Source organism: Sprattus sprattus (assembly GCF_963457725.1).
Source record: "Sprattus sprattus genome assembly, chromosome: 6".
In the NCBI taxonomy this organism is placed as follows: Eukaryota; Metazoa; Chordata; class Actinopteri; order Clupeiformes; family Clupeidae; genus Sprattus; species Sprattus sprattus.
The window spans coordinates 12,977,755-12,998,254 of NC_137925.1; the positions used below are offsets into that span (position 1 = coordinate 12,977,755).

Below are 20,500 nucleotides of genomic sequence, written 5' to 3' on the forward strand. Positions count from 1 at the left end.
GGCTTGCTTCCGTCACCTATGGCTCTTTGATTCTGCTCTCCAGGTAAGTGAATTGAAATTAATATTTTGCATTTCATTTTTACATTTCACCATCACAAATTACACACATCATGAATTCACAGTTTTTACCAAACCAATTTCAATTAAAAGCAAATTCCCGATTGTGCTCCACTTTAATCTTACGCAAAAACATTACGAATGAGAAAATCTCCCGGTCATAAATGGTCAGTCACACCACTTTGGCTCTGCCCAAACACAGCCACATTATCCATAAGCTGTATGCTGGTTTGTCAGAGAGTGAGGGAGAGAGAGAGGGAGAGAGAGAGAGAGAGAGGGAGATAGAGAGAGAGAGAGAGAGAGAGAGAGAGAGAGAGAGAGAGAGAGAGAGAGAGAGAGAGAGAGAGAGAGAGAGAGAGGGAGGGAGGGAGGAGGGAGGGAGAAGAGGTAGGGAGGGAGGGTGAGAGAGAAAAGAGTGTAAGAGAGAGAGGAGAGAAAGAGAAAGAGAGAGAAAGAGAGAGAGAGGGGGGAGGGAGAGAGAGAGAGAGAGAAAGAGGGAGAGAGAGTCTCAGTTTGGCTGCACAGTATATCCTCTCAGTGAAATCTTATCCAGTGTTAAAGCTGGCCCTACTTTCACCTCTGCTTCTGTTTGCTTAATCCTCCTCTCAAAGACCCATGTGCTTATAGCCCAGCCTGGGTTACAACTCTCTCTCTCTCTCTTTTACCCGCTCTCTACTTCACCCGCTCTGTCCTTTTCCCCTTCTCTCTCAGTCTCTCCTTCACCCGCCCTGTCCTTTTCCCCTTCTCTCTCTCTCTCTCTCTCTCCTTCACCCGCTCTGTCCTTTTCCCCTTCTCTCTCTCTCTCCTTCACCCGCTCTGTCCTTTTCCCCTTCTCTCTCTCTCTCTCCTTCACATGCTCTGTCCTTTTTCCCTTCTCTTCTCTCCTTCACATGCTCTGTCCTTTTTCCCTTCTCTCTCTTGCTCTCTTCTCCTTCTATCTATTGATCTCTCTCTATTTCAAATTCAGAAGTGTGTTATTGGTATGACAAATAGGGTTTGTATATCGCCAAGCAATCATTAAGTACATAGAACAAGAAATCAAAACAGAAAGGTTGATACAGAGGAAGAGTGGGTAGAATATAATAACCAGATTGGAAATACGTCTCTCTCTCTTTTTCTCTCTTTTTCTCTCTCTGTCTCTCTCTCTCTCTTTTTCTCCCTATCTGTCTCTCTCTCAGTTCCACATGACCGTAAGGTGTTACTGTATACTGTATATTAGTGGGGCTTGATTAGGCAGACACAGAAATGGATGTGTGTGTGTGTCTGGGCATTTAGCTTGTATTTGTCAACAGATTGCACACACACACAAACAACCGCACACACACACACTCACACACACACGCACACACACGAACACACACACGAACACACACACACACACACGCACACACGAACACACACACGAACACACACACACACTCACACACACACGCACACACACGAACACACACACGAACACACACACACACTCACACACACACGCACACACACGAACACACACACACGCACACACACACACACACACACACACACACACACGTACACACACATACACACACACGCTCAACATATATCCTGATGTAATCCCCACTAATATGTCACTGAAACTTTATGCATACTGTATGGGTGTGAGAGACAGGTAGAGAGAGATAATACACACTGATACTCTCTCTCTTTCATACACACAAACACAAACTTGCTCACACACACACACACACACACACACACACACACACACACACACACACACACACACACACACACACACACACACACTCACACACACTCACACACACATATATATATACAGTATATTGTAAATAGCAGTTCTCAGGGCAGTGTTACATGGCAGTATGCTCAGGATGGCATCCATGAACTACATTTCACATCTTCCCCTGTTTTGGCAGCCCGCTGTGGTTCTGACATTGACACTTGACACCTAATTGGTGTGTAATTGAATGCCTGAGCAGACAAGAGATTTATACGCGTGCTGTGGGGTGCGCTAAATGGATTTTACAGGGACGGCTGCGACTAATAAAATCACTATGGTCCATGACTGAAATGGGATATGGTCTGTATGTGTGTGTGTGTGTGTGTGTGTGTGTGTGTGTGTCTGCGTGTGTGCCAAGGCTACAGACACTTGAGGAATCGTTTGGCCTTGACCAGGTCACTACGGTTATTTGCTGGGGAAACAGTCCATGTAGTGTTACCAATGGAGATGGTGTGTGTGTGTGTGTGTGTGTGTGTGTGTGTGTGTGTGTGTGTGCGTGTATGCGTGTGTGCGCGTGTGCGTGTGTGCGTGCGTGCGTGCGTGCGTGCGTGCGTGCGTGCGTGCATGCATGTTCGTGTGTGTGCACATATGTGTAATTTCATGTGAGTATTTGGTCTTTAGGTTTTTAATACTGGACATCTATCTTGGTTTACTTTTTCTGCTTACATCACACTCAAAATCATACATAGACAAACATACGCAAACTCACTTGTGTAAATAAATACATGCATACATACATAAAGTACATTAACACATAAGCAAACTCACTTGTGTACATAAAATACACACACACATAACATACATACACACATACATAAGCGCGCACATAAACAAATTCATTAATTGAAATGCTCTCTCACATAAGGAGACAAACATGCACACTTGTATACATCCACACACAAACACACACACACACACATACACACACACACACACACACACACACACACACACACACACACACACACACACACACACACACAAACACAAACACGTCCGTACACACTTTCTATAACCACTGTCTATGTGAAAGCTCTGTAATCTTCCCTGTTACACATCAGCAGAATGTTTTGCTTTATTCCTGTGCGGCTGGATTAAGTCATAGCACTGTTGACCACTCCATATGTGCTCTTTGGTTAGTTTATCCTCCTCAGCTTTGGCCACAGTAACAATCATCCCCTCATAAAGTGCTCTTGGGAATGTACACACACTAACACACACACACACACACACACACCACACACACACACACACACACACACACACACACACACACACACACACACCACACACACACACACACACACACACACACACACACACACACACACACACACACACACACACACACCACACACACACACACAGCCATACATACAGTTGAAGGCTTCAGTGAATGGAGGGGCCGGGTGAGTAACTCGGTAACTGAGTAACAGGGACGTGGAGACGTAGAGGGTATTCCTGTGGGACACAAGGCTTGTTTTGCACAGCTCTGGGAGAGGGCGGCGCCCAGACAAACAGTTGCAATCTCTGCCGGGCTGGGAAGTTAACCAATAACACATAATGACACTGTGAGCTCAGACTGCAGCGGGCTTCTGAAGCGGATCAGGCATGTAGAGCTCTGCCAGGACCCGGTTCAGTTCTGGACATCCATTGCAGGCCGTGTACACACTCTTACACACACATAGTACACACACACACCCACCGTGTGTGTGTGTTTGTGTGTGTGTGTGTGTGTGTGTGTGTGTGTGTGTGTGTGTAGGTCTCTGCCGGCTCAGTGCCAAGGTTGGACCAAACCTGTGCCGGTATCGTGCCGCATTCTGCACCCCGGGGCACAACAGGTGTTGCTGTCAATCATATGCATTCACTTCAATTCAGTCTTATTTATTTGTATGGAGCCAGCAGTTAATATTGTTTCAAGGCGCTTTACTGAGCCCCAGGCCTTAACCCTTTAGAGCCAATGCACAGGTGACGGCAAGGAAAAAAATTGCTTTTGCTGTTACTGAGGCAAGCCCTGCACCAGGCCTCCGCCCAGGGCCCCAGGAGAGTAACAAGGCAGGGCCCATCTGAGAAGTGCAGGGAGGCCGGGGCCCATCTGAGCAGTACAGGGAGGCCGGGGCCCAGATGAGCAGTACAGGGAGGCCGGGGCCCAGCTGAGAAGTGCAGGGAAGCCAGGGCACAGATGAGAAGGGTCCTGTGCTTTTGCAATGGGTGAAATATTTATGGGTAACATTTCCAAACAATGCTAGGCTGGGAGAGGAGTTGGCATTTCCTTTTGAAGGGAACAGAAGCACAGGTACAAGATGGCAGAAGGTGTGTGTGTGTGTGTGTGTGTGTGTGTGTGTGTGTGTGTGTGTGTGTGTGTGTGTGTGTGTGTGTGTTGTGGTTTATTTCTCTTTGCATGTGTCTGTGTGTTAGCATAGTCATCTATCTATATATCTATATTTTGAGAATTTAGAATGAAGTCTGAATATTTGTATTTATATATTATATATATATGGGCCATTCTACCGAATTGGTGCAAAGTCAGGTCGGAAATATTTTGTTTTTTTTTATGTTTTATTCCCAAAACTTTGTCCGTATGTATATTGTACCATATCTAAAGTACACTTATCTAGTAAAAGAACAGTCAATTTTTATATTATATTTTCAGAATGTGTTGGAATGTTTTTCCTCTTCCAAAAATTGTCACTACCGAAACATCACATTAACTATAGTAAAAAAGTATTATTATTGACCTGTTCAGATTGTGTTTCCTTCCCTTCTCTGAAGAGTATTTTTACAAATATTTCTTGAAGGTTTTCACAATGAAATCCATAAAAATGATTTTTTTATCAAATTTTCAAGTTCAATTTATACAATTCATCAAAATCTAAGTGCAATATTTCTTTGTAAAATGCAAAATACTGATCATATTGATTCCAGAGTTGTTGATTGATGAAATTGAACATACATTAATCCAATCAGTATCATAACATTTTAGTTGATTACTCAATATACTTAATTTTTTACAAAACATCCTGTGTTTCGGTAGTGCTGCACTGTTTCGGTAGTGACATCCAGTGTTTCGGTAGTGACTGCACTGTTGGATAGATGTTCATTTCTCTCCCAAAATCTTCCAAAAGGTGCTCTGGGCCGCCCTTTAGTCCACACAACACATTTATTAAAAAAATTATCGGATTGAACTACTTACCATTTCATTTTGTCACTACTGAAATCATCAGGTCACTACCATATGTTTCGGTAGTGACTGTTTCGGTAGTGACAATTCTAGCTAATTTTAAGCATAAATATAGAATTCTAGCAAGCACACTGCTTTCAAACACATCTTTGAAGAGGTGAACACACATACAAACATAAGATTTTCCATGAAACCCCAAAAGGTTTACTTAATTGAAGAAAACATGCGTTTCGGTAGTGACAATTCTTAAGGTTACACGTCGATTTTCAGACTTTGGAACACATTTATATAAAAGCTATGGGATTTAGCTACTTACCATTCAACCATGAGGGACAGAGATGCAGTGTCACTGCATGGTCAAAAATGTAGAGTCGTGGCTAAAACACAGGCTCAGCCAATGGACTAAAACTCTTGTGTTTCGGTAGTGACATGAAAACTAGGGACATGATTTTTTGAGTATAGAAAATTGATTTAAAAATTAAACCCACAATAAATCTAAATATTCCAAGTTCTGTTTCAACCCAATCATAAAGATCTTTGAAATTAAATCATTGAAAAAAATCTAAAAAAATTGAAAAGTGTTATTTAAAGGCATTGAAATTTAGATGTCAGGGTTGGGGACAGCTACTTCCCAATAGAAAGTACCCTATAAATGATGATTTTGTATATATTTAGCTTATCACTATCTCATGTAATGCATTGGGTTTATATAGACCATAACATTTTCTAATTAAATATCTATGCCTAAATACCTAATTGTTTTGTAAATAGTTTTTATTGTTGAGGGACTGCATATTACACGAATTCGGTAGAATGGCCCATATACTGTATATACATATACATATACTTTATCTCGTCTATTATGTATATCTAATCTATTATATACATTTACATGTGAAATGGGTTAGTATGTAAGGAATGCTGAGCACAAACACACACACACACACACACACACACACACACACACACACACACACACACACACACACACACACGTACACACGTACAAACTCACACACAAACAAACAAACACAAACACACACAAACATACACACACAGACTCACAAGCACAAACATACACACATACACACATACAGACTAACTCACACATGCACACACAGACACACACTCACACACACACACACTCACACACACACACACATCCACACACAGACTCACACACACACACATACATACCACACACTCACAAACCCCCACACACACCCACACTCACACTCACACACCCACACAAACCTCATTGTAATGAGTACTCAGTGTTTACCAGACTAAATAAATCATATTGAAAAACAAAATTATCAGGGGCACTTTTGGCGCCACTAATGTTATTTTTAAAGTGGCTCTGAAGGCAGAAAGGGCTCTGCCTCTCTCTCTGCGGGCTCACTACTGATGAAGTATTTATGGGTCCTGTTCCCCTTTATGGATTCAATTCAGCTGCATTCTGGGACCAGGCGAGCATTGTTCCCACTCTCTGTGCCTCATTGTGACTAAAACAATGACCATTACATCACCACACACACACACACAGATAGAGAGAGCGAGAGAGAGAGAGGGAGAGAGGAGGGAGAGAGAGAGAGAGAGGGAGAGAGGGGCAACAAGAAGGGCAGTAGTACAGGATTACTTACTGTATGAGCTATGGGAACTCAGGAAGCACACACACACACACTTCAAAGTTTAACCTCCTCCATTAGTGCGCTAACTTCCTGACATCCACTTTATTTTAATAATTGACCAGAAACTGCTTTGCAACACACACGACTGGCTACACATTCAGCATGTGTGTGTGTGTGTGTGTTACACCCTCATTAGTGTTAAACACGTTGGCATATGTGTGCCAGCGGGCTGGATGGTTGTGTGTGTGTGTGTGTGTGTGTGTGTGTGTGTGTCTGTGTGTGTGTGTGTGTTTGTGTGTGTTTGCAAGCTGGATGGGTGTATTCTGGTGAGCGGGCACACTTGGCAAAGGTCAGGACAATGCTGTGTGTAATGAGCGGTACAGCGTAGCCCAGGGGCAGAGTGCCAGTCTCCAGCCCACTGGCATACCCCCTGCCCTAGGCACAGAATCGGCAGGGGAGGGGGCAATGGACAGTATAGAACGGACAGAAGTATCTTTTTGTTTCCACGTGACCAGGCCCAAGCTCATAGTCCCTACTCAAGCAGGCCTTTGGAGAAACCAGAACCCCTAAATGTTCTACTTAGAACGCTGCCACCACCTACAAAAGGTTATCTTGTTACGTGTTTTACTAAATGGTAACTGATTCTATAGGATAACAGTCATTTATTAGTAATTTATCTTAATTTATCGTTCTCATACAAGACCTCAAATTTATATACAGTCTCTCTGAAAAAGTGAATGTCAAAAAAAAAACTAGTGAGGTTTTGAACTGCGCGTATTGAAAATCCCTGCATTTATATAGGGTATATACCTTATATAAATACTATATAAGTGTACACACACACACAATGCATAGGTCCAATATATACACGGCCCATATATGATATAATATATGAAAGAGCCAGCTGTGTTCAGCTAGCCTGACGGGTCCCCTCTGATGGGTCCCCTCTAGGAGCAGGATTAGATAGTCTAGTGAATAGCTCTAGCCGGGCCTGAGCTCGACCCAGAGTCATAAACTCATTCCCTGGGACTCATTATCTGGTGTTGCGGCTAATTGGGTTGAATTGTTGGGTTTCCTTGGAGCTGCTGCTCATGCCAGTTTCAGAGCATTGGATTCATTACAGGAGACAAGTGTGTGATGCCTCCGCCATGGACTGCTGTCAGGGAAGTAGATCACACAATAAAAGCATATCTTTGATTTCCGACATGTGGAATAATAATGACTGCTGCCTTTGGTCTTTTTTCGTTTAACATGATGAAAGGTTTTTTTGCCTTCATTCTTTCTCTCTCTCCCTCTCCCTCTCTCTCTCCCTCTCCCTCTCCCTCTCCCTCTCCCTCTCCCTCTGTTTTTCAATGAGCTTTATACTTTCTTCATACACATAAATGAGCATGTGTATGTGCACGTGTGAATATTGAGTGTGTGTGTGTGTGTTGTGTGTGAGTGTGAATGTGTGCATGGATAATTTAAAACATCACAGTTGGAGGGGGCGGAGTGAGTGCACTTCAGCTCAGAGCTGCTGGTTCTTTGCTCTGGGGGGGGCCAGTGTGTGTGTGTGTGTGTGTGTGTGTGTGTGTGTGTGTGTTTGTGTGTGTGTGTGTGTGTGTGTGTGTGTGTGTGTTTGTGTGTGTGTGTGTGTGTGTGTGTGTGTGTGTGTGTGTGTGTGTGTGTGTGTGTGTGTGTGTGTGTGTGTGTGTGTGTGTGTGTGTGCGTGCGTGCGTGCGTGCGTGCGTGCGTGCGTGCGTGCGTGCGTGCGTGCGTGCGTGTGTGTCCGTGTGTGGTGGAGGTCGCAGAAAGTAATTACACTACCTGGGCAATCTGCCTGTTTATTTTCAAAGCGGGGTAAGACAAACACACAAACACACACTTTCATTTCGACCCCTGCTCTCACTCCAAACAATAAAAGAGGGACTGAGAGAGAGAGAAATAGAGAGGGATTGAGAGAGAGAGAGGGACTGAGAGAGAGAGAATGAGAGAGGGATTGAGAGAGAGGGGGGGAGAGAGTGATAGAAAAACAGAGGAACACTGAGACCTGATTTGACTTTACAGCTATAGACTAACAATAGATAACAAAGGCGCACACACACACACACACACACACACACACACAAATGTATGTCCACATACACACACAAACATGCACACACATACACTCAATCATAGTACCCTCCACACACCCATTCCCATGCACGCATACAAGGACACACTCTCACACACACACACACACACACACACACACACACACACACACACACACACACATACACCTCTCAAACACACATAAACATTCCTCTGTGTGTTTATTTTTTTATTTGCTGACAGAGGTTGATTGATGGCACCTCCATCTAATCTCCTGGATTGGAGCAGCAGCCCCATAACTAGCTGCTGTGACAGCTTTACTGAGGCCATAGGTCTCTGGCGTCCGCCTGCAATCGCAGATTGAGCTGCGCGTTAGTGAGAGGCAACAGGAAGACGGACAGACAGTCAGACAGATGGACAAGCAAGGCCAGGCCCCCACATGCATCAGGCAGAGAGGCAAACATTAACTGAATCAAAAACTCTAGTGCTGCATGGATCAGTTAAGGGGCCGTCTTAGTTCATGCCGGGTTAGGAGAGAAAGATAGGGTGGACGCAGGTGAAATGCAAGGCCAAGAATTTAAGTGTCGACTATGTGGAAACGTCAATCCTTTATGTCCTCGTCTATCTACTCTTCCTCGTTCTCTGCTGCCTCAATGTTTTCATTCATCATCTCCATAAATCATAAATCTTCTTCTTCTTCTTCTTCTTCTTCACCTCTGCAGTCCCTTAGAGACACACTGTTCAGTCAGTGATTTCCTCAGTCCTCCATCTCTCTTCATCTCCATTTCTCCCTCCCCCTCTATTAACTCCAGATTATTTCCTGGATCTTTCAAAAGAAGCTTTGTGTGTGTGTGTTTGGGTGTAACCTGATCTGTGCCCTTCTATCCGTTTCGGCGACCCCCTACCCCCAAACCTTTTTCCCCACCTTAACCCACTGATCAGAACCACCCCCCCCCTTACACCCCTTCCGCTCCACTTCCAAATCCCTGTGTGACCCCCACCCATCTACACCACCCTCCCCTCCCCATCCCCACCTCCAACCGTCCCTCATTAGCTTCATAAACAGGCAGAATGTCCTGGGAGGGCCTCAGTTAAGGCGGAACATTCCAGAGGCAATAAAGCTTTTTCAGGAAGCCAGATCAAAATCACTGATCATTTTTCTAATGCAGCCCAGATGAAGATGGCCAGAGAGTGAGAGTGAGAGAGAGAGAGAGGGAGAGAGAGAATGAAATAGAGATAGAGAGAGAACCAAAGAACCCAACCGGCAGTTATCCAACACCCACGTGTATGCTCTCCTTTAACCTGGATTCATTCTCTCTCTCTCTCACCCTGTTTTTTCTCTCTATCTTTCCGTCATCTGTCAAGCTACCTTTTTTGCTTATACTTCCGGAAGGTGTGTTCTTTCCTATTTAAGATAAGAGGCATTTTCCTCAAAGGTTAAGAAATCCAAAAGATCTCCAATCATCTCAGTTCTCAGTTTGACATTTCCTTCCTATATTTGTACAAACGTCTCCCTACCCTCCTGCCAGCAAATTGTAGCCACAAGATACTGTTTCCAGCAAAGATTATCTTTTCAAAATGACAAACTCCTGTTGTCCAATCATCCCCTCTTCCAAAGTGGTTGTGTCATTACTGGAAAACACACACACACACACACACACACACACACACACACACACACACACACTCACACAAATGCACAGGCACAGGCACACAGACACACAGACAAATGGGCAGGTACACACACAGATACACACAAATGCGCAGGCACACACATACACAGACACACACAGAAGGGCAGGCACACACACACACACACACACACACACACAAACACACACACAAACACACACACACACACACAAACACACACACACACACACACACACACACACACACACACACACACACACACACTTACACAAACACACTTTGGGGAAAACATCTTGGGGGTGATTGGGGATTGCTAACTGAATCAGTGAGAAGGTCACTATGTGGGGAACAAACTGGATAGCTTATCAAAGCCAGCTGCTGGCAGGAACTATGCTCTGGGCTTTGACCTAAGGTTTCTTTCCCTTTTTCTTCTCTTTCTCCTTCTCTCTGTCCCCCCCCCCTCTCTCTCTCTCTCTCTGTATCTATCCATCTATTTATCTCTCTGAAATGTTGTTTTAGCAACTCAAAGTGCAGTCTGACCCCTCTTTGCTTGTCTTTCTACTTACTTCTCTCTCTCCCTTTCTCTGTCTTTCTCGCCATCTCTCTCTGAACTGTTGTTTTAGCTGCTAAAGGTTCAGACCTAAGCTTCTCTGATGTTGATCAGCTCATAGTTCTCCTTACCCCCTCCCTGGTTCTCATAGTTCTCCTTCCCCTCTCCCTGGTTCTCATAGTTCTCCTTCCCCCACTCCCTGGTTCTCCTCCAAACATAGAGATAATCTCCAGATGCCAACTTCATAGTGTTCCTCACCGACGTCTCCTGACAGAGGTGCTATTTTGGACACTTTTCTGTTTGTTATATGTGTCTCCGAGGATAAAAATAAAGACGTGCTTCATAGATGATTCTAATCCCATACCTTTAAAGAAAGGTTTGAGGAAAGGCAGGGAATAGGAAGTCTCGCAGGGTTTTGCAGCATGCCGTGCTCTTCTCTCAGTGGCCTGTTTGGAAACGTTTGGTGTTTTAGAAAACACTTCTGCCGTCTGTTGATTTACAGCGCAGAGGGAGCTGCTGCTGCTGCATGAATCACATAGACACGGATAGACCCACAATCATTTACTCTACTAATCTGGCTGTTATGGCATTCACTAAATATTCACACTTAATATCAAGTGGTGTGCTCTCTCTGTTGACAGTATGTGTGTGCTGTGTGTGCGCGTGTGTGTGTGTGTGTGTGTGTGTGTGTGTGTGTGTGTGTGTGTGTGTGTGTGTGTGTGTGTGTGTGTGAGAGAGAGAGAGAGAGAGAGAGGGGATCTGAGTGTTGTAGGGTTGGCTGCTGGGGGTGGATCATGTGATCTAAGTATCCGCACGGCCTGTCAATTCCGCTCACACACACACACACACACACACACACACTCTCACTCTCTTCCTCCCTCTTTCTTGCTTACACACATACACTCACACCACGTCCTGCACCCCGACCTTGTCTGGCTTGCATCACATGTGCCCAAGCACACACACACAACCCCCCCCCCCCCCCCCCCCTCCATGTTTTTTTCCCAGAGGGCCATGGGATGGGAGGAGTGTTTTCCGTTTGCCTGCTCTTTCATGAGCACACCTGAGCTCTGGCCTGCTCACTTCCTCTCTATTCCTCCCTCTCTCTGTCCCTCTCCCTCTCTATCCCTCTCTGTCATGTTTCTCTCTCCCTCTCTCTATCCCTCTCTCTATCCTGTTTGTCTCTCTCTCTCTCTCACACTCTCTCTGTCTCTCTCACTTGCTCCTGGGTGTCCCACGTAGTCACTGAGAGCAGCCATGCAAGACAAAGCTGCCTTTGATCACGTTTATACTGTCACTGTTATCCTCTCTCTTTCTCTCTCTCTTTCACTCACTCTCTCTCCTCTCCCCCTCTGCTCTCTCTCTCCCTCATTCCTTTCCCCCTCCTCTCTCTCTCTCTCTCTCTCTCCCTTTCCCACGTCCATATAATTACTCAGGAGTTGAATGACTGATCACAGTGCTGTCCTTTGGTTCTTATGTTGTGTGTGTTCCTCTTCCACAGACAGATTAGTTGTTTCGTTTGGCATACTGTCCCTGGACTAGCACCTTACGGTTGTGTTGGATTATATTAAGCTGTCTTGGCCTCTGTGTGCCTGCGTAAAACAAACTTCCAGAATGCTGGGTATTTTGATTTCCTCGTTGCTGGATTCCGACCGCAAGATGCGTTGGAGGACAGACCGCCTGTCATCTCTGGTACTGTCCATGATTTGATCACAAATAGCTGGGTTTGCGATGTTATCTCTGTAGCAGCAATTAGAACATGTGTGCCCTTTATTTGTTATTCAGTAGCTTTTCTTTCCTTTTTTTTCTTTTAACTTTAATATTTTCACTGCACAATCTTCCAGCATATTGTTTTATTTAAGCAATGCATCAGACGTGTCATGGAATTCGTGCACACATCAAGTCCTAATACCAGTACAGTGGCTTAAGCTATTTCTATTACAGAAACTATTACATTTCTACAAACATGATTTTTTTATAAACGAGACCTCAGTACCTTTACAGTACTGCCTTCTGTTAACTATTATAGTTGTCATGCTGAGTGGAAAAAAACTGAAATATAACTGGATGTCTTTGTGTGTGTGTATTTATGGATGTATGGTTGTTTAGGTGTGCATTCTATGGTGTTTTTCATGTAAGAGTTTTTAATTTGTGTAATTCGGTTAAGGGGAGTGAAAGTGCATGTGTGTGTTGATAATGTTGATGTGTGTGTGTGTGTGTGTGTGTGTGTGTGTGTGTGTGTGTGTTCAGGTGTCTATTTGTGTGTTCAGGTGTGTATGTTAAGGTGTGTGTGTGTGTGTGTGTGTGAGTGTGTGTGTGTGTGTGTGTGTTAAGGTATGTGTGTGTTTCTATGAATAGTGTCATAGCCCCAGCTTGCACATGCTGCTGCTGTGGTTGGGCCCACTGAAGCAGAGCCAGTTGTTTATCGTCACTGAGAGAGAGAGAGATGTGCTAATCATGCTCATTATGCTACCAACCATATGGGCTCTTTATCCAGATGAAGCACACACACACACACACACACACGCACCCACACACACACACATACACATACACACATACCCACACATACACCTACTCAAACTATTTTACACTTCCATGTGCAAACACACACCCACTCACACAGCCACAAACAAACACACACAGGCACACGTGCATTCACACACACTCACACACACACACACACCTACTCACAGTTATACACACACATGTGCAAAACAAACACCCACTCACACAGCCATAAACACACACACTGGCACACGTGCATTCACAAACAAACACACACACACATACACACAAACCAAATTAGTGCAGAGCTATTTTTAAAGCAGAGTAAATAGATGTCATATTTGTGCATTAATTTAGATCCTTGCCTGCCTCATCTGGTCTCCTCCTCTGCTGAATTTGGCCTCTTTTCAATCGGTTCCACAGCACGTCTGCTGTCTGTTATGGTTTGGCCGCGATCTCCCAACAGTCGAGTGGACTAGATATCCCATGGCATCTCAAGCAGACGTCCTAAGACACTGTCAGCTCTCTCACTTGCTTTGCTCTCTAAACAAAAGCAGCCGCTCAGGAAGAACCCGACCTGGTTGTCAGTCTTCCTCTGAAGTCTGGCCTGCTTATGATAAACCTGCTCCTTGATCTTCTCAGTGAGACCCCACTACCCCCCCCCCCCCCCCCCCCCCCCACACCCTCCTCCCCCTCCTCTCCTCCTCCCCTTCCCCCGAAGTTGGCCTGGCAGCCAGCACTGTGCGCTTGCTTAGCGGGATTATGCCTGTTGGTAATTAACCCTGGTGACCACCACCCTGGCCCACACCTCTCCACCTTGGCCTTCTCCGGCTGCACGCTGGGATCACAAGACCAGAGGAAGACCCAGGGAGTCCAATCTGGACGTGATGTTCTCTTTTATCACACAAGACCTCTCTGCAGGCCGGAGCTGGAGTAGGGATGCACAGTTTGTACTGATAAAATGTAATTGCTTAGAGAGATACGTTATCTGTGTGTGTGTGTGGGTATCTCTCGCTCTCTCTGTGTTTTTAAGATGGAGTGAAGCATTGCTGTGTCAGTTCTGAAACCTGTCTGGTCTGGGCTTGAGTCTGAAGAGGTGTTCCATCCTGAAGTAATTTTCTGGAAAACTGCGGACAGTAAATCTGATTTGATGGTTGGCTGTAATTTGTGGATGTTGTTGACGGAATAACGGCGTCGTAAACAGGGCAACAGGCATTTCCTCAAGCATTCTCCTGCCTATTCCCCTCCTCCCTCTATTGAGTAAGATATTATCTCCCTCTAAATGAGATGTTAGGTGGGCAACATTTACTGTGTGTTAATGTTTCTGGTTTTAAAGCAGAAACCTCCAAATGTGGCATCCTTTCCGCTGTCTGGACAATGAGCTTACATGGAAGCCTATGGTTTCACACGATTTATGGACAAAGATGCTAAAACTGCCTAGTGATGGATTGATCGCGGCTCTCTGGGTAGAGAGAGCTGTCTCTGCTCTTTTGGTGAAGCCAAGAGACCAAGTTAGGAACAGCCGCTGTCCTGTTATATTTATATACAGTATATTACTTGTATATATATATTTTATATTTTATTTTATTATATTTTTTACTGAGGGATAAGAGGTAAGAACTTTGTTGTTTACTTTTAAACAATGTGAAGCAGGGCTCTATGGTTCCTGACATCCTGTGGGTGGGGGTCCGGAAAACCATAGGAAGCAGTCTGTAAGACAGCAGAGCGCCGTGTGGTTTCCTCTGTGGTCAGTTGTAACCACAACCTGGAGTCTTAAGTTAGGTTTGAAATAGAGGATGTGCTTTTTGGGCTACCTGATATCATTTGAAAGTAGAACTTAAGGTTAGTTATGGAAACAAGCGCAGTGATACAGACAGAGTAATAAACATACATAACACATTCATTACAATACATAACAGTCATACATAAACAAGTAATGGTCTGATCTTCACATAGCCATGGTTTTAATAGTCACACTTAGACTGCTTGTGAAAGAAAGTGAAAGTGTAGTGTGGCTATTTTAAACAAATTATTAAAGTCTGATATGCCAACCTATTAACAAATATATACTCATGATGACATTTTAATAATCTATTAAAAGGGTTTCAATAAATGAACAAGTGAAATGGATGATTTGAGTGCAGATTACAGAACAGCTACTGCTGACCTTAACCCATAAACCATCCATGGCTACCACATCTGCTTGATGTAGTGCATTCTTTATGTCTTTCGCACTATCGAAGGTACAAATAAATGCTTTGCAAACTAAAGTTAGACTAGACTGTTTAAATCCGAACACGAGACACCCATCCGCCATCCGATGACAGTGGGGTCTTCTGGCTGAGAGCAGTTGTAAACGTGGTAAACTTGTGCATTAACAAAACCATCCCGATTCCCGACATCTCCGTCTATCCCAGGACCAAAATCTGCAAGATAGCCACGGGAGACGCGCTATGGGCAGTTAACTCGCATGTATCCCGACGGTGGCTCGAACAAACTGCACACTAAACCGACAGTAGTGATAAGTCACAGTGACCTAAATGTACCACGCACAAGAGTGTTCGGTATGTTTATTGGGAAGATTTAGCTGAGATCGGGACTGCTGCCCTGGATTCCAGCCTGTGCCACCCCCACAGAAATACAATGGTCTATTCCAGTCAGACATGTCATGATTGTTGCTTGGAGAGGGTAAAGCGTAAGAGCGAGAGAGTGTACCATAGCAAGCGTAGCACAGCGATATCCGCATGATCGCTGAGGACATCGGTTTTCCATCCATACACTTGAGACTTGAGGACTCGTACAAGAACAAAAACACGCATTTGGGGGTGGATCGAACATTTCCGGACCAAGTATCCCGAGGAATCATCAAGGATAAATACTTTGACTGGCGAAACAGTGACTAGCGCAACATTATGAACTTTTGAGCTGTCCTGGAGGATTTCGTTGTCATGTCTTTCAGCGTCCCGAGAAAATAAACTTGTGGTGCCCGGCGCGGTTGCTGCTGCTGGGCAAGGACTTGGAATCTTTTGCGCTTTGGTGGCGGTGATAATTTACAACAGCAAACTTGCAGCTCTGGGAGCGAGCAGGAGATCAAAATGTCGGCCAAGGCTGCCTCCAATAAGGTAGGAAAGAAACAACAGAAAAGTACCCTATCTCGGTTGTGATCACAAAGCGTTGTATTGTGATCCGTCAGATGGGCGATGAGATGATAGATGTGTTGCTTTAACCGTCCTCTGTTGCGCATCATTTATGAGCTGGTGCTATTGGCGGGAGATGTGGAAGGCTGGAGTCGCACTGTGTTGAAATAGTTTGCTGGCTGTTGTGTTGACCACCTCCGTAGTAGTTGGATGCGAGCTCAGAAAGTGTCGTTTACTCCCGACTCCACCTGTAAGACATTAAGACTGTCGGGGACGACGAGTGGTTAGCGTGTTTGTCGTAATGGCAGTGATCCAAGACGAGAAAACGTACCCATTTATCTAGTTTGGTCAGATTACTAGATAATTTCCACAGGCTCAACGGTTGGTTTCGGCTCATTGAAAGCCAAGTCCAGACGACAACTTTGACCTGACTGCGGTAAGGTTACACCGAAGTGTTTTAAGGAGTTGCAACAGTGTCCGAGACTAAGTGGATGTTTTTACACAGCTGGTGCAACAGTAGTCGACTGTTCGATTGTTACAACGACTGCAGTCTATGGCCTCACCTATCACCAAGTCGAGAATATAACCACCGATAGTAGTTGTAGTAGTATTAGAAGTAATACTACTAATAATTAGTGTTTTGTATCAGTTTCCTGATAATGTATGAAGAGTGGTACTGGGGGGAAAAGTTTCCCTGGTTCTGTGCCTTTTTAAAACTTGAAGTGGGTCAAGTAGCGTCTCTGCCAGACTTTGGATGTTTAGACACATTGGCAGGTTGGCAATACATGCGTTATTTTTTGTGTTTAAAGTGTAGCTTACTGTTGAAACGAAAAAATAATTCGAGGCAACTTTTCTCACGAACTGATCGATCGAGAGTTTTTGAAGAGATAAACTACGGACATGTCTTACAATCCTGTGTTCTTTTTACATCCTGTAAGTTATTAGCCTCAGGCTCGAGGCTTTCTGTGTCTGTCGGACTAGCTAGCAGGTGGACTTCTGGGAGTGGCAGGGCAGAGACCCGCTCACTTGTTTTCAAACCGCTCACTGTGTTTGGCTCTATATTAGCCATCCAACGATCACAGGGTCTGACTGGAATGTGTGTGTGTGTGTGTGTGTGTGTGTGTGTGTGTGTGTGTGTGTGTGTGTGTGTGTGTGTGTGTGTGTGTGTGAATTCTGCTAAACTGGTTCGGTCAGTTTCTACTAGGGACTGCACAGACATTCTCGGTGATGTCATGAGCTAGTCAGCTGCATACCACATTGTTCACCTTTTGCTATATAAATCGTTTCAATGTAACCCTGTTTTGCTTGCTAGACCTGCATGGGGAAAAAATGTGTTTTAGATGAGCCGGACCCTTATGTGTAATACAGTATGCCTCCTCAGACTACTTCTCTTTACTAGTTAGGACTGGGCCTGTTCCTGTTATTTTCACCTGTGGACACAGAAGGAACACACGTTTTTTTGTCTTCATTAAGGGTGTTATAATGGTGTAATAAGTTATATTTCCTTTGATTTTGTGTGCGTGTGTACGCGCACACGTGTGTCTTTTGGCCTTGAGCTTGTGCCATTGTCAGTGGCTGTTTGTGGCTGAAAGGCCTTGTGTATTCCGTTATCTTCTCCGGTGGCTACATTTAAACACATCAACTCTGCATGGATGGTTACTTATTTTGATTAGGACGCCAAAGCACAAAGACAAAATACAGTGCTGTTTCACCCCTCCTCCCTCTCTCTGTCTTTCTCTCTCTTTCCTTTTATCTCTCTTTCCCTTTGCCCCTTGTCTCTCCCTCTTTCTCTCTTCCCTTCCCTCTGTCGTTCTGTCTCTCTCTTCGTGGGTGTTTGTGACTGTTGGTTATACAGGGGCCACTGGCGTGTATGCTGAAGGACTGGAGGCTAGTTTCCACACATGGAGCTGGTCTCATAGAGAAGAACGTCCTTTATGGGGACTAATGATGTGACCGGGCACAGCAACTGACCTCCTGTTGGCGATGCTATATGTGTCTGTGTGTATATACATTTGTGTGTGTGTGTGTGTGTGTGTGTGTGTGTGTGTGTGTGTGTGTGTGTACAGTGAGGCTGGAGTTAGGGCCTCATGATGTTATCGCAGCAGGTTGCCGACAAATCCAATGACATCATTTCCTGCGTGGAGGAGTCACTGTAGCTGTGGAGGAGTGTGTCTGAGTGTGTGTGTGTGTGTGTGTGTGTTGGAGGTCAGTATGTGAGTCATCTTTTAGTATGTGTGTGGTCATACATTCTGCTGTGTCAGAGTTGACCTGCTCCTGTCTGTCTCTGAAGCTTGGAATGCTTTTGTCAGATAGATTAAGATGACCTTACACACACATCACACACACACACACACACACATTATATACATATTACCTTATACACACACTCACTCATACACACACACACATACATTCATATTCTAAACCAAGGTCTCCATCCTGTTGGGAATCAGATGCAGATTTCCCATGTTAAAATAAATCCTTCAGTGTAAAACATGTTTAGCTTAATCTCGTCTTATCAGTCATTGTGCTATTTCTTTTCCTCTGAGGTCTCAGGATCTTTTTTAAGGGATGGTGTGTAAAATTAACTTTATTGAAGAGAGAGGTTTTGCCAGAGTGCATAAGCCTAAAACCCATTTGCCACAAAAGCTTATGTTTCCTGTTTTGGAGGAAGTGTGTGTGTGTGTGTGTGTGTGTGTGTGTGTGTGTGTGTGTGTGTGTGTGTGTGTGTGTGCGTGTGTTTGTGTGTGTGTGTGTGTGTGTGTGTGTGTGTGTGTGTGTGTGTGTGTGTGTGTGTGTGTGTGTGTGTGTGTGTGTGTGTGTGTGTGTGTGTGTGTGTGTGTGTGTGTGAGGCTGAGCGTGTTTCTGAGGAACGGAACGGATAAGGAGATCTCACTTCTGAGCCAGAACTGGACGACCACTGTGTGTGTGTGTGTGTGTATCTGTTTGTGTGTGTGTGTGAGACCATAGCACAGTCTCCAGAGCAGTGTGAAATGTCATTAATTCTGAGGGAGGCTGCTTGCATGAGAATGAAGCCGTAAGGGCAGACCAGAGCACAGGAGAGGAGAGGAGAGGAGAGGAGAGGAGAGGAGGGGAGAGGAGAGGAGGGGAGAGGAGAGCACAGGAGAGGAGAGGAGGAGAGGAGAGGAGAGCAGAGGAGAGGAGAGGAGAGGAGAGGAGAGGAGAGCACAGGAGAGGAGAGGAGAGGAGAGGAGAGGAGAGGAGAGGAGCTCAGTGCATTTTATTGCCCATTTCCTCCACTGGCCGGCTCCCAGGGCGACTACAGAAAGGAGGAAAGAAAAAATAAGTCACATAAGAAAATTACATCTCTCTCTTTTATATCTCTCTCTTTTATATCATTTATGGTCAGTGTAGGTCCTGCACTTCATATATAGAACGGATAGAAAGGACAACAGGAAAGAGAATATTGTTTGTGTGTATGTGTCTGTATGTATGTGTGGGTGTGTGTTATGTGCTCATAAGAATGTGTGTTTGTGTGTGTGAGTGTGTTATGTGTGTGTGTGCTGTCATCACGCCTTTTGTCCCGTGCTTGTCTGAGACTGAAGAGAGTGTGTGGTAATTACAACAGACAGCAACAGTAATCTCAGAGGTCCTCCACTAGCTTCTTTAATCATCCTCATCACCAGCAGAAGCATGGCCGACACCGCTTCATTCTGCTACTGTAAGAGGTTATGGGCATAGAAACACATACACACACACTAACACACATTGACACACACATGGACCCACAAACAGACAGAGACACAGATTACACACACACACACACACACACACACACACACACACACACACACACACACAAACAGAAACACAATCAGACACACCACACACACTACACGCATCACACACCGTCCCTCTCCAGTGCTGGTTTTGTTCCCCTGGCGTCTCTCTGGTGTGTGTGTGTGTGTGTGCACT

At 44.8% G+C, this 20,500-nt stretch overlaps 1 protein-coding gene across 1 annotated transcript in view; it reads left to right on the top strand.

The window, feature by feature from the left end:
- Window positions 1-12,527: 12,527 nt before the first annotated feature.
- The window catches only part of tjp1a (tight junction protein 1a), an 89,620-nt gene continuing 81,647 nt past the window's right edge, over window positions 12,528-20,500 (top strand). Inside the window, exon 1 of the mRNA XM_080840437.1 lies at window positions 12,528-12,611. Within this exon, the coding sequence (XP_080696563.1) occupies window positions 12,534-12,611 (78 nt within the window). The 5' untranslated portion in view covers window positions 12,528-12,533. The remainder of the gene's footprint in view (window positions 12,612-20,500) is intronic.